Below are 11,449 nucleotides of genomic sequence, written 5' to 3'. Positions count from 1 at the left end.
TCTCTCTCTCTCTCTTAATTGTTCCAAAGTCAACCTGTACACTCTTGCATTCACAATTGAAGTTCTTTTCTCGTTCTTCTGGTTTTGTCTCTTTTGTGGTTGGGGTTGTGGGTAGGCGGGGAACTTCCCAAGGACAAAGTGACGAAGCAGCAAAAACCGATTTCAACTTTGTCCGCTGCTGGTTGGATGCTTTCAATTGGGTCAAAGCATTCAATTGGGCAGTTGCGTTCCTGGGTGACAGCTTCTCTTGAATCACAAAGCCCGCCCAAAGCTTTCACATTGTAGACGATAGACGTCCTCTCTTTCTTTGTTTCTTTCACGGGCTTTGCTTGTTTCCAACCAGAGCTCTCTTTCTTTGTTTTTTCACCCCCCCTTTGGCCTTTTTTTTCTCTCCCTTTATAGTTGTTTCCGAAATTGGGGAGCTTTTTACCGTTCTTGTTCTCTCCTATCTCTTCATCTCTGTCTGAAGAAGTGGTGGATGAGAGAATAGGGGAGATTGAAATCTGGGTCTGTGTTTTCTTGATTTCTAGTGATGGGTCCTTGCTTGAGTTCGCAAATCAAAGCCGAGAGTCCTCTTCATATAGGTATGCACGCCCGTTTGAAGCTTTTGTTGCATGATTTGAGCTGAGTTTATATCAAGAACAGCCGTCATTTTGGCTTTTGAGGAACGATTGCTGCAATTCTTGATAGGACATGCTGTTTTGCTTTCACTTTTTCTTTTGTGTTGATACATTGTATTTGATACTGATTTGGAGGGTCAAGAAGTAGAACTTAGAAGGGTAAAACCTGAAAACTGTATCCTTTAATAGTTGAAGTTAGAGATCCATTGCTACAAATAGCATGCAAAATTGATACCACATGATTGGCAGTTACTGACATCTCTCAGATTTCTTGGATATACATGTCCTTCTCTGGAATGGACTATTTGTAGCTTAAATTTTAGTGTAGTTGGAGTTCCAAAGAAAGAGGCACGGCGCTCACTGGTGCGTGGTAAAATGGTGCATTGTTCTGTTTGATAAATGGAACCAAAATCAACATGTGCAGGGGTGAATTTTTTTAATCGTGGAGAAGGAAACGATTCAAGTGATGCGAGCAGCAAGGCCTCCTCTCTTTCCGTACCTCAAACCCCTCGAACGGAGGGTGAGATATTGCAGTCGTCCAATCTAAAGAGCTTCACCTTTAATGATCTCAAGACGGCGACGAGGAATTTCCGTCCGGACAGTGTGTTGGGTGAAGGGGGGTTTGGTTGTGTTTTCAAAGGGTGGATTGATGAGCAGACTTTTACGGCTGCTAGGCCTGGAACTGGCTTGGTGATCGCGGTAAAGCGGCTTAACCAAGAGGGATTTCAAGGTCACAAGGAGTGGTTGGTGAGTGTCATTGTTAACATTCATTTTATTTATCCATATGTTCGAGAAATGGATATAGTTCTTTTTTCTTGCGAAATCTTAACCTTTCTGGGTAATAGAAATTAATTCAGAGCATCTTGGAATCAATGGAACGCCGCAAAAGTTTACTATTTACTTGTCCCACCGGAAGTAAATCGGCTTGCTGACTGCTAAGTGATAAAAGATAGAGGGGCAGGCCAAAAGGAGGCCTACCTCCACAACCCGTAAAAAAGGGCAATGAAAAGGGATAAAACAACGTATAACTCCAGTTTCAATTGAAGCAATATATTTGGAATGCATGGCTCCGAACTCTTTGACCAAGTGCAGAGTACTGTCTGTCAAAATCATGTTATGCATTTTCACAGCTAGCGAAGAGCAATGTACTTATTTGTGGGTAGTTCACGCGTTACAGAATACAACAGAGCTCTCCATTTAATAGTCAGTAACATGACATACTGTTCAGTAGAGATGGTGTCGCTGGATAAGTTTTATGAGTTATGAGTTACGATTTCCTTGCTTCGCTGAACTGGACCTCCTTGGTGATTGGACAAAGATCTCTTCTAGAAGTCCTAGTACTTGGATGTTTGCTAGTCAATTCTGTAAATATTAGATAGCACATTAGAAATTGTTTATAACAAAAAGGCAGAAGTCTGTCTGTATTGCTCAAGTGCCAAACACTGCACGAGTGTCTTGGAACCGATTTCTCTACCTCGCTTCATTCCGAAAGAAATTCTGCTTTCAAATAATTAGACAATGAAGTTAATGCATCTACTGTTAATTTCAATGAGACGATGAAGTTTACTTATCTGCTGGTGAATTACAAACTGTAGGCGGAAATCAACTACTTGGGCCAGCTGTATCATCCTAATCTTGTGAGGTTGGTCGGTTTCTGCTTTGAGGATGAGCATCGCCTTCTCGTATACGAATTCATGCCTCGGGGAAGCTTGGAGCATCACTTGTTTAGGAGTGAGTTTGTTGATGTACTTCCATGTGTTCATCTTTTCTTTGACCCAACGACATAATTATTCTGCCTTCAAAACAATTTTGTCAGATTTATAATTTGAAACTTTTAGTATTGATGAACAGGGAGTTCCTATCATCATCCGCTTTCTTGGAAACTGCGTATCAAGGTTGCTCTCGGTGCTGCTAAGGGACTTGCATTCCTCCACAGCGACAAAGTGAAAGTTATTTACCGAGACTTCAAAACTTCCAACATCTTGCTGGATGCGGTATGCCATTGTTATGGAATTGTCTGTTTTTGTTGTTTTGCACACTGGATGGTTGTTAATGTTTTTCTTGTCCTACTTCATTGAATGGCAGAACTTTGACGCTAAACTGTCAGATTTTGGATTGGCCAAGGATGGGCCGACAGGGGGTAAGAGCCACGTCTCTACAAGAATCATGGGTACTTATGGATATGCTGCTCCAGAGTACATGGCCACAGGTATCTTCCCCCTCTTATTTTGCAGACTTTGTGTCCATATTTAGATTGTGAAATCCCGATATGTCATTATTAGCATTAGTGCACATGTACTATTTAATACCAAAAGTTAATGCCCCTGTCCAAATTTATAATTTAACATAGTCTCAAGAACCTGTTTATGCTGGATTTGGTTTCCTGTACCTTAGCATCAGATGGGATTCTTAATGTATAACCAGAACCTTTGTCTATGAATACGATACACCCTTATTCACATGCAAAATAGAAACACTCTTTCTGTTTGCGCGCCCATGTGGGAGTTACAAACAACACGGTATCTAACTGTATTAAGGGAAGGTATTTGAAGATTGTGCATTTCAGCTATGTAGTACCAATGTCTCGCTCTATGAGCTGTCTCTGTCACAATTAATTTCAACGTATGGTGCGCCATGATCAAGCTCCTTTTATCTCTCTTGTTTCTAGTGCTTGTTCTTTAATTGATTGGAGTTCTCGTTCTTGACGTGATCAAACTGAACCAGCCCCTTTTGATCTTTGAATCCTTTATGTTTTCTTAAAGGGCATTTGACGGCAAAAAGCGACGTGTACAGTTTTGGGGTTGTCCTTCTCGAAATGTTGTCTGGTCGACGGGTAGTGGACAAAAACAGACCATCCGGAGAGCAGAATCTCATAGAATGGGCGAAACCTTATCTCTCGAGCAAGCGCAAGATTATCCATGTCATGGATACTCGTATTCGGAGCCAGTACTCATTGGGTGGAGCGCTGAAAGCAGCAACTGTTGCAATCAAATGCCTCTCGCTGGAGCCCAAGTCCAGGCCCAACATGAAGGAGGTGGTGAGAGCTCTGGAGCAACTCCAAGACTCGGAAGAGACCGCAATGAACGAAGCCCTACAGAACGCCAACAGAAACACGAATGTCGGTCCCAAGTACCGCCGAAGAAGTGCCAACGACATCAGCGACGTGAAACCTGCCATATATCCCCGGCCATCTCTTTCTCCTGTTCATTCTTGAGCAGACTCGGCAAACTTATTTTCTTTTCCACGTGCACTGATTCGGAGCTACAACTCAACTGATGGTACGGACTCTCACACGCATATATTGCATTCTGTTCGTTGCTGTACAGCTGCTGCTAGTGCTTTTGGTTTCGCATCGACGATTATAGCAGCATTCCCAGGGAGGGATGGAAAGCACGGAGATTCAAGCCAGAGCGGCTACATTCGGATGGCTGTTTTTCCATGGCTGACGAGCATACTACTAGGCCTTTGTTTGTTGTCATTTTATAATGTATCGGTCCTCATCTGTCGTAACATATTCATTAAATTCCCCCATTGCGGGTGTAATCTCCTCTTATCTGTGTACAGAGTCCTTGTACTCCATAATCTTGAATGCCCTGATCACTTTGTACAGAGCAAGGCCGAAAAAAGAAAGACCCGATAACCCGATACTTATAGCTTTCAGCATATACCGTCGTGTGTGGAAGGACTTTTACTTTTTACTCTTTTTTTTTAATTAAATCTAGATCTTTCGACGATTGCACTTTAACTTTCATATGAAATTTTCACAACATTGCAATAAATTCACGGATATATTTTTTTGTAAATTTTAATGGACTTGATATAATGTTTTAAAATTTGGGAATAATAAAATAGCACTTTTTATTTAAACAGGAATAAGCAAATAATTTAAAATATCATCAAAATTTAAAGAAATTATAGAAAACAATTACATATGAATCTACATAGTAATATTAGTATATTGTGAAAGTTTTGGGTGTTTCGGTTTAAATAAATGTCAGAGTGAATCCATCGCAAAATATAAATTTACCAAAACTTAGGAAGGAAAAGTCTATCCGAAAAAACCTTTAGAGCGGATGTAAAGTTAAAATTGCCTATAGTTGTCTTAATTTGCACTTTCATGAAAAAATGTGGCATAAGAAACACAAATAAAAAAGAAAAAAGAAATATTTTGTGCATGCACCGTAAAACTTCTTTCTATATTAGATGTGCTCTTTGAATAAAATAAATCGATTCCCTTTTCAGAATCAACTTTCAATATAATATATCTCAAGAAAACTAATTTCTAATAGGATAAAAGATTTAAAACAAAAGTCAATCTTTTCCTAATATTACATAATACAATAATAAATTGGGACGGTATATGTACATAATATGTTTTTGTCGCGGATATGGATATGATATGATAAAATATATGTTAACTCTAGTATTTATGTCAATTGATATGTTAATAAGTAAATTAAATAGATAGCAAATACTCCTCTATTACTATACTTGGCATCCTCTAATTTTAAAAACATATTTCGTACAATCTAGTTTTTAAATCCTATAATTTGCAATCTAAAGTTTCCTCGTAAGCGATACCTTCTTTGATTACCAAATTTTATTTACTTTTGATATACAATAAAAATAAAACATCATAGTAGAGTTTTTTTTTTTTGAGCAAGAGTAGAGTTAAACGATAAAGAAAAAAACTATTAATTTTGAATGAATGATTAAATGAAGGGAAAATGACACAAACAATCCCTGAACTTTGGTCCAATGTGCAATGTAGTCCTTGAAATTTTAATTTATTCAATGTACTCGTTGAACTTTAACTCAATGTGAAATGTAGTCCTTGAACTTTTAATATATGCTCAATTTTGTTCATGAACTATATGAAAATGTTCAATATATTCCTTCCATTAATTCAAGTTCAGAGACTACATTAAACATTTTTTCATATAGTTCAGGTATTACATTGAACATTTACAAAAAGCTCAGGGATCACATTGAACAAATTAAAAATTCAGGGATCACATTAAATAAATTAAAAATTTAGGGACTATATTAAACAAATTAGAAGTTTATGGATCACATTACACTGTACCAAATTTTAGCAACTGTTTGTTATATGAATGCCTTCATGATATTTATTAAATAAATAATCAAGGAAAATTTATCTCTCCTTTGTTATACGTAGGGTCAGGATAGTCTTTTCCTCTCAACCTAGAGGTTTTTGCTTTTTCCAGCTGAATTTTATCTCGAGGTTTAAGGCGTTTTCAGCTTGGCTCCTTTCCCATCTTTCGTTTCCGTTTTCAAGAGATGAGGATTGCTGCTGCTGCCACTTCAATGGCGATGCTCCAGCAAGCCTGCGCCGTCCCTCTCGCGCGCGCCGCCTCCGTGCGGCCCCTATCCCTCGCCGCGGCCGCCTCGCCCTCCGTCCCGAGCTCGGCGCCCTCGACGGCGCGGGACCCGCGCGTGCTCCTCGGCATGTCGGAGCAGCAGCTCCAGCAGCTCGCCGTCGACTTGGGTCAGGTATCCCCGGACGCCTACACGAGCGGTCGGATGAGAACTTGCTGTTCTTATCCTCCGGCTTTTCTGGGTTTTGTTCATTCGTTCGTAAGTTGTCCGTTGGTGTGATGAAAGTAGATTCTGCTTGCTATTTAGCGCTTGAATTATCCGATTGTTTTTCTTTTCCTTTTCGCTGAATGTGTATTTGTTGGTAATGGTGGTGAATTGCGTGCGGTTAGCAAAGCTATAGGGGGAAGCAGCTCCATCAGCTTATATACAAGAGGAAGGTCAGGGAGGTTGAGGATTTCAGTCAGCGTGAGTGTTTTTTTGTCATTAATTAGTTGCTGCTTTCTTGAACTTGGGTTACTTGTGACTTGTGAGGCATTTTACCTTTCAAGCGTGTAGAATTGTTGGCTTATGCTGTATTTGTTTTGGGAAATATGCGGACAGTGCCTCTGGCATTCAGGAATGAATTGCAAGGAGCTGGATGGAGGGTTGGTCGGTCACCGATTTATCGCTCTGTCACTGCAGCTGATGGCACTATCAAGGTAAAGGCACAAAAGACATACAACGGACTCTTAGTGTATCCCACGAAACGTCTCAGGAAATGGGAGCAAAGAAAATGATTAAACTTGTAGTTTCCTCTGACACGTTTTCTTCTTCCCTATATTTTTATTTGGTGGATTTATGGATGTTGCATTTCTTGAGCAGTGCGGTTGTTGCATTGTTGGAGTTAATCTAGTTGTGTCACCTGTTGTGAAAATTTTGAAACAGAGCTTAGAAAGTGTCTACCTTGTGGGAGTGCACATTTTTTCCTTTCTGGCTTTCTACTGTGAAGCTGCCCTCACTTCTCTGGTTTATGTTTCTCATTTGCCTGGAGTCATTTAACTTCTAGAACTTAGGCTTATATTAGAGATTATAATATTAAAATGGTAAACAATTCTCTCATCAAATGCATCGATGGTTTTTGTATTGATTCAGTAGGGATAAATCTTGTGCTTCATGATTGTTTATGACTCTTTCTTAGTATCTTGGCCTTAGCTCATCTGCAATCCACTAATCTGCAGCTGCTGATAAAACTGGAGGACAACAGACTGATTGAAACTGTAGGTATACCCGTGGAAGATGAAAACGGCTCGGTTCGACTTACTGCATGTGTCTCATCACAGGTACTATGCGAAAATGCTGATCAACTAGTGAACATACTCTCTTGTACTGCTGGGTGAAAATGCATCATGGGAATTGTTTCCTTTCTTTTCTTTTTGGGGTCATTTTTTTGCTTCCATAATACAGGTTGGTTGCGCGCTAAAATGCTCATTCTGTGCAACTGGAAAAGGGGGCTTTTCAAGAAATCTTCAGGCACATGAAATTGTTGAACAGGTTTGTCTTATCTTGTATCATGTCCTTGTGGGAGGACATATTTGTTTGAGCATGGGAGTGTTAGAGTCCAATATGTTTTTCTCTGATGAATAAACATGTATTATGCTATGTTATGTTCCATTCAAGGTTCTTATTAGGGATATATGCAGGTGCTAGCTATTGAGGAGACTTTCAAGCATAGGGTGAAAAATGTGGTGTTTATGGGAATGGGGGAGCCGATGTTAAATCTTAAATCTGTTCTTGAAGCACACAGATGTTTGAATAAGGTCAGCTCATGAACCATGAATCATTATTCAGATCTGTTGCTCTGCTGCTTAATTTTGTATAGTTTTGTCGCTGATAATTTCGATGATATATTCAAATCTTGGAAGCAACAGTTTTCTTCATCTAGATTCCTGTGACATCCTTTTTATAACTCTTCAAATTGAAAAGAATCAAGTTATATAGTCAGATACTTGCACAGGAGGGAAAACAAGAGGGATCTTTTTTCTTTAGGCCATCAAAGAAGAGAGATGTTGAAATTCTGGATTTTCAAGTTCATTGCCTGATGTTCTCTCTCTCTCTCTCTCAATTGGGGTATGTAACATGATGGTGGCTGTACTTTTCTTTACCAATTTGCATTCATTTGTCAAGGATGTGCAAATTGGGCAAAGGATGATCACAATTTCAACGGTGGGAGTTCCAAACACAATAAAGAAACTGGCTTCTCACAAAATTCAGTCTACATTGGCGGTCAGGTATCAATTTGCAAGTAGCTGAAGAATCTGCTGCTCACTTTACTGTCATGATTCTTTTACTTGGTAGTGCTTAATAGTTGGACTGAAATAGACAGCATGAAAATTTTCCTGGTAATGTGTTATTTGTTTTGTATTCACTAGCATATGAGGATATGATGGACGCCTTACACTTGTCAATCTGTTTCTACTGCAGTTTACTTTAATAGTCTTTAGCAGTTGCAGTATAACATTATTTTCCACTGCTTATCTAATTATTGATGCCGCTTCAGTTTCTTTGTCTGTCTTGAATTAGTTTGGCTCAATTGTTTTACAGCTTGCATGCTCCAAACCAGAAACTTAGAGAATCGATAGTGCCAAGTGCCAAATCCTATCCATTGTATGCAATAATGAAGGATTGCCAGGACTACTTCCAAGAAACCAGTAGAAGGGTGTCGTTTGAGTATGCCCTTTTAGGTACTTTTGCTCTACTGTAATCATGCATTATGCCTAGTTTTCCTTTGTCTTGCCTGAAGTTGCGAACTTAAACATGCATAGAACTCATACTCATGTATGTCTGTAGCTGGAGTCAATGATGCAGAGGAGCATGCCATAGAACTTGCTGAGTTGCTGCATGAGTGGGGGCGTGGTAATCATGTAAACCTGATTCCTTTTAATCCAATTGATGGCTCTGATTATAGGCGTCCATCCAAAAAAGCGGTAAGTTGATGATATTGAATTATGATCTGTTCATTTTAGCGTGAAGAGTGCCTCATCAACTGGTCCTATAATCTAATTTTTGACTGAATTATGTGATATGTAAAGGTTTTGGCATTTGCAAGTGTTCTCGAGTCCCGCAAAATAGCAGTTAGTGTACGTCAAACAAGGGGCCTGGATGCAAGTGCAGCTTGTGGTCAATTGAGGAACAAATTTCAGAAGAGTCCTCTGCTTGCCGAAACTGATGAGATGCAATCCCAGCCGGAAATTGCAATGGCGTGTTAGACGGCAAATATCTTTGGTCGCATGGTTCTAGGAATTCGAATACCACATGCTCGACCATTGGTTTCTGAGCGCAAGAGACAAAATGGAAGTGATGAAGCGTGCGCTATGCAATAGTCCATTGCTTTATCTCTGGCATTTATCCTGCGAAGCGGACACTTGACCACCTGAAGCCACTCGAGGGGAGGAAAGATGGGTCAATTTCTAGCAAGATGAGGCGATGGTACCACATAATCCACGAGCAGAGACAAGTCATTTTTGCTGCAAAAGTTATTCAGAGCATTGAACGAAATAGCCTGATGAAGAACTTGAGTGACTAGCTGCTCATGATAGATTTATGAGATTGTATATGTAGATTGTATGGGGATCAATTTCAAGGGAGTAACCTCTTGTAGTTTTAACGCCATGTTTCCTTCGTGCTTAGCTTAGGAGGTAACGTCAATGTGGACGTTGTATACCACAAGAGCTTGTAAGGAATCGCAATATTTTTGTTTTCGTCTTTAGTGTTCTTTTAGATTTTGTCGGTCTAACTTTGACTTTCAAGGTTGTAATATTATTTATTTAATTGCCTCAAGGGTCCAAGTTCCAATCAACTGGACTGGACCTTCTATTTTCTTCTTAAGGTGTGTTTGTTTTATAAAAAAAGATTTTCATGAAATGATTTTTTAAATCTTCATTTGTTTGGTTAGTTAACAATGGATAATCAATTGAAAGAAGTTTACGGTAAAGGAAACAACCAATTGTAGGATATTGATTTTTCCATCTTAAAAAGAAGAAATCGTTTTCCCAAACTCCATTTCCACGTGCATGTTCACGTACAGCTTCAATCTATCTAATCTCTCTCTACACTAATCTTCACTCCTTTTCGGTGCATTCTGTTTGGGCGCTAGCATGGTGTCATTCTTTGAGGGAAAATTGTCAAATCAGTCCTAAACCTATTGTACGGCGGTCAATTCAGTCCTAACCTTTTTAATTTTGCCAATTTAGTCCTAAACCTTTTAAATTCTTGCCAATTGAGTCATTCCGGCCAATTTTGGCCGGCCGGCGCTGGCCGTCCGGCGCTAAAGTGGCCGCCGGCCGTCCGGTCGGCGCCGGCCGTCCGGTCAACGCTGACGTGGCAATTTTTTAATTATTATTTTTCAATTTTTTAATTTTTTTTTTCTTTTTTTTTTTCTGCTGCCTCCCCTCTGGCCGGTCCGGCGACCGGCCAGAGGGGAGGGCCGGCGAGCCTCGCCGGCCCCTGGTTGGGCGAGGCGAGGTCGGCCTCGCCTCGCCGTCGCGACCAAGGCGACGACGAGGGTCGACCTCGCCTCGCCTCGCCTCGCCTTGCCGTCGCGACCCGGGCGACGGCGAGGCTCGACCTCGCCTCGCCTCGCCGTCGCGACCCGGGCGACGGCGAGGCTCGACCTCGCCTCGCCTCGCCGTCGCGACCCGGGCGACGGCGAGGCAAGGCGAGGTCGAGCCTCGCCGGATCCGGGCGAGGCTCGACCTCGCCGTCGCGATCCAGGGCGACGGCGAGGCGAGGTCGAGCCTCGCCGGATCCGGGCGAGGCTCGACCTCACCGTCGCGACCCGGGCGACGGCGAGGCTCGACCTCGCCTCGCCGTCCCCGGATCGCGACGGCGAGGTCGAGCCTCGCCCGGATTTGGGCGAGGCTCGACCTCGCCTCGCCTCGCCTCGCCTCGCCGTCGCTTGGATCGCGACGGCGAGGTCGAGCCTCGCCCGGATCCGGCGAGGCTCGACCTCGCCGTCGCGACCCAAGCGGCGGCGAGGCTCGACCTCGCCTTGCCTCGCCTCGCCGTCGCCCGGGTCGCGACGGCGAGGCGAGGCCGACCTCGCCTCGCCCGGCCCGGGGGCCGGCGAGGCTCGCCCCGCCGGTGGCCGGCGGGGGCGAGCCGCCCGAGGCCTCGCCGGCCTCCCCTCGCCCGGTAGGTCGGTCGCGGACCGGTCGGAGGGGAGCGCAAGAAAAAAAGAAAAGAAAAAGAAAAAGAAAAAGAAAAAGATTAAAAAATTCAAAAAAAATAATTAAAAATTGCCATGTTAGCGTTAACCGGACGGCCGGCGCCGGCCGGCGGCAGCGCCGCGCGCGCAGCCGTGTCAGCGTCGGCGCCGGCGTCAGCGTCAGCGCGCACGGCGGTCACGTCGGCCAGCCGGCCGGCCAAAATTGACCGGAAGGACTCAATTGGCAAGAATTTAAAAGGTTTAGGATTGAATTGACAAAATTAAAAAGTTTAGGACTGAATTGGCA

At 42.4% G+C, this 11,449-nt stretch overlaps 2 protein-coding genes across 3 annotated transcripts; both read left to right on the top strand.

The window, feature by feature from the left end:
* Positions 1-4,227, top strand: LOC115682240 (receptor-like cytoplasmic kinase 176). Of its 2 annotated transcripts, none has more exons than XM_056313436.1 (6): positions 1-584; positions 1,045-1,373; positions 2,216-2,351; positions 2,472-2,614; positions 2,706-2,829; positions 3,383-4,227. In XM_056313436.1, exons 1-6 carry the CDS (start codon positions 533-535, stop codon positions 3,832-3,834), a joined length of 1,236 nt encoding a protein of 411 aa, XP_056169411.1. In that variant the 5' UTR covers positions 1-532; the 3' UTR covers positions 3,835-4,227. The 2 variants fall into 2 exon arrangements, with proteins under 2 accessions (XP_056169411.1, XP_030462263.1); XM_030606403.2 differs by having other exon boundaries at positions 2-584; positions 1,045-1,367.
* Positions 4,228-5,867: 1,640 nt separating this feature from the next.
* Positions 5,868-9,824, top strand: LOC115682258 (uncharacterized). Its single transcript, XM_030606430.2, has 10 exons — positions 5,868-6,134; positions 6,350-6,425; positions 6,561-6,658; positions 7,178-7,279; positions 7,404-7,490; positions 7,640-7,756; positions 8,124-8,227; positions 8,541-8,680; positions 8,787-8,923; positions 9,029-9,824. Exons 1-10 carry the CDS (start codon positions 5,922-5,924, stop codon positions 9,203-9,205), a joined length of 1,251 nt encoding a protein of 416 aa, XP_030462290.1. The 5' UTR covers positions 5,868-5,921; the 3' UTR covers positions 9,206-9,824.
* Positions 9,825-11,449: the final 1,625 nt, after the last annotated feature.

The sequence above is a fragment of the Syzygium oleosum genome, unplaced genomic scaffold (assembly GCF_021117445.2).
Source record: "Syzygium oleosum isolate NSW1041296 unplaced genomic scaffold, Sole_v2.1 Sole_v2.07, whole genome shotgun sequence".
NCBI lineage: Eukaryota > Viridiplantae > Streptophyta > Magnoliopsida > Myrtales > Myrtaceae > Syzygium > Syzygium oleosum.
This window is presented reverse-complemented; position numbering and strand designations above follow the sequence as displayed.

Excerpts from the sequence above, each read along its gene's own strand:
- LOC115682240 (XM_056313436.1), top strand. The coding sequence starts at position 533 with ATGGGTCCTTGCTTGAGTTCGCAAATCAAAGCCGAGAGTCCTCTTCAT. Across the intron at positions 585-1,044 it reads CGAGAGTCCTCTTCATATAG|GGGTGAATTTTTTTAATCGT; the intron begins GTATGCACGCCC and ends CAACATGTGCAG. Across the intron at positions 2,830-3,382 it reads TCCAGAGTACATGGCCACAG|GGCATTTGACGGCAAAAAGC; the intron begins GTATCTTCCCCC and ends GTTTTCTTAAAG.
- LOC115682258 (XM_030606430.2), top strand. The coding sequence starts at position 5,922 with ATGAGGATTGCTGCTGCTGCCACTTCAATGGCGATGCTCCAGCAAGCC. Across the intron at positions 7,491-7,639 it reads CACATGAAATTGTTGAACAG|GTGCTAGCTATTGAGGAGAC; the intron begins GTTTGTCTTATC and ends GGATATATGCAG. Across the intron at positions 8,228-8,540 it reads CAGTCTACATTGGCGGTCAG|CTTGCATGCTCCAAACCAGA; the intron begins GTATCAATTTGC and ends ATTGTTTTACAG.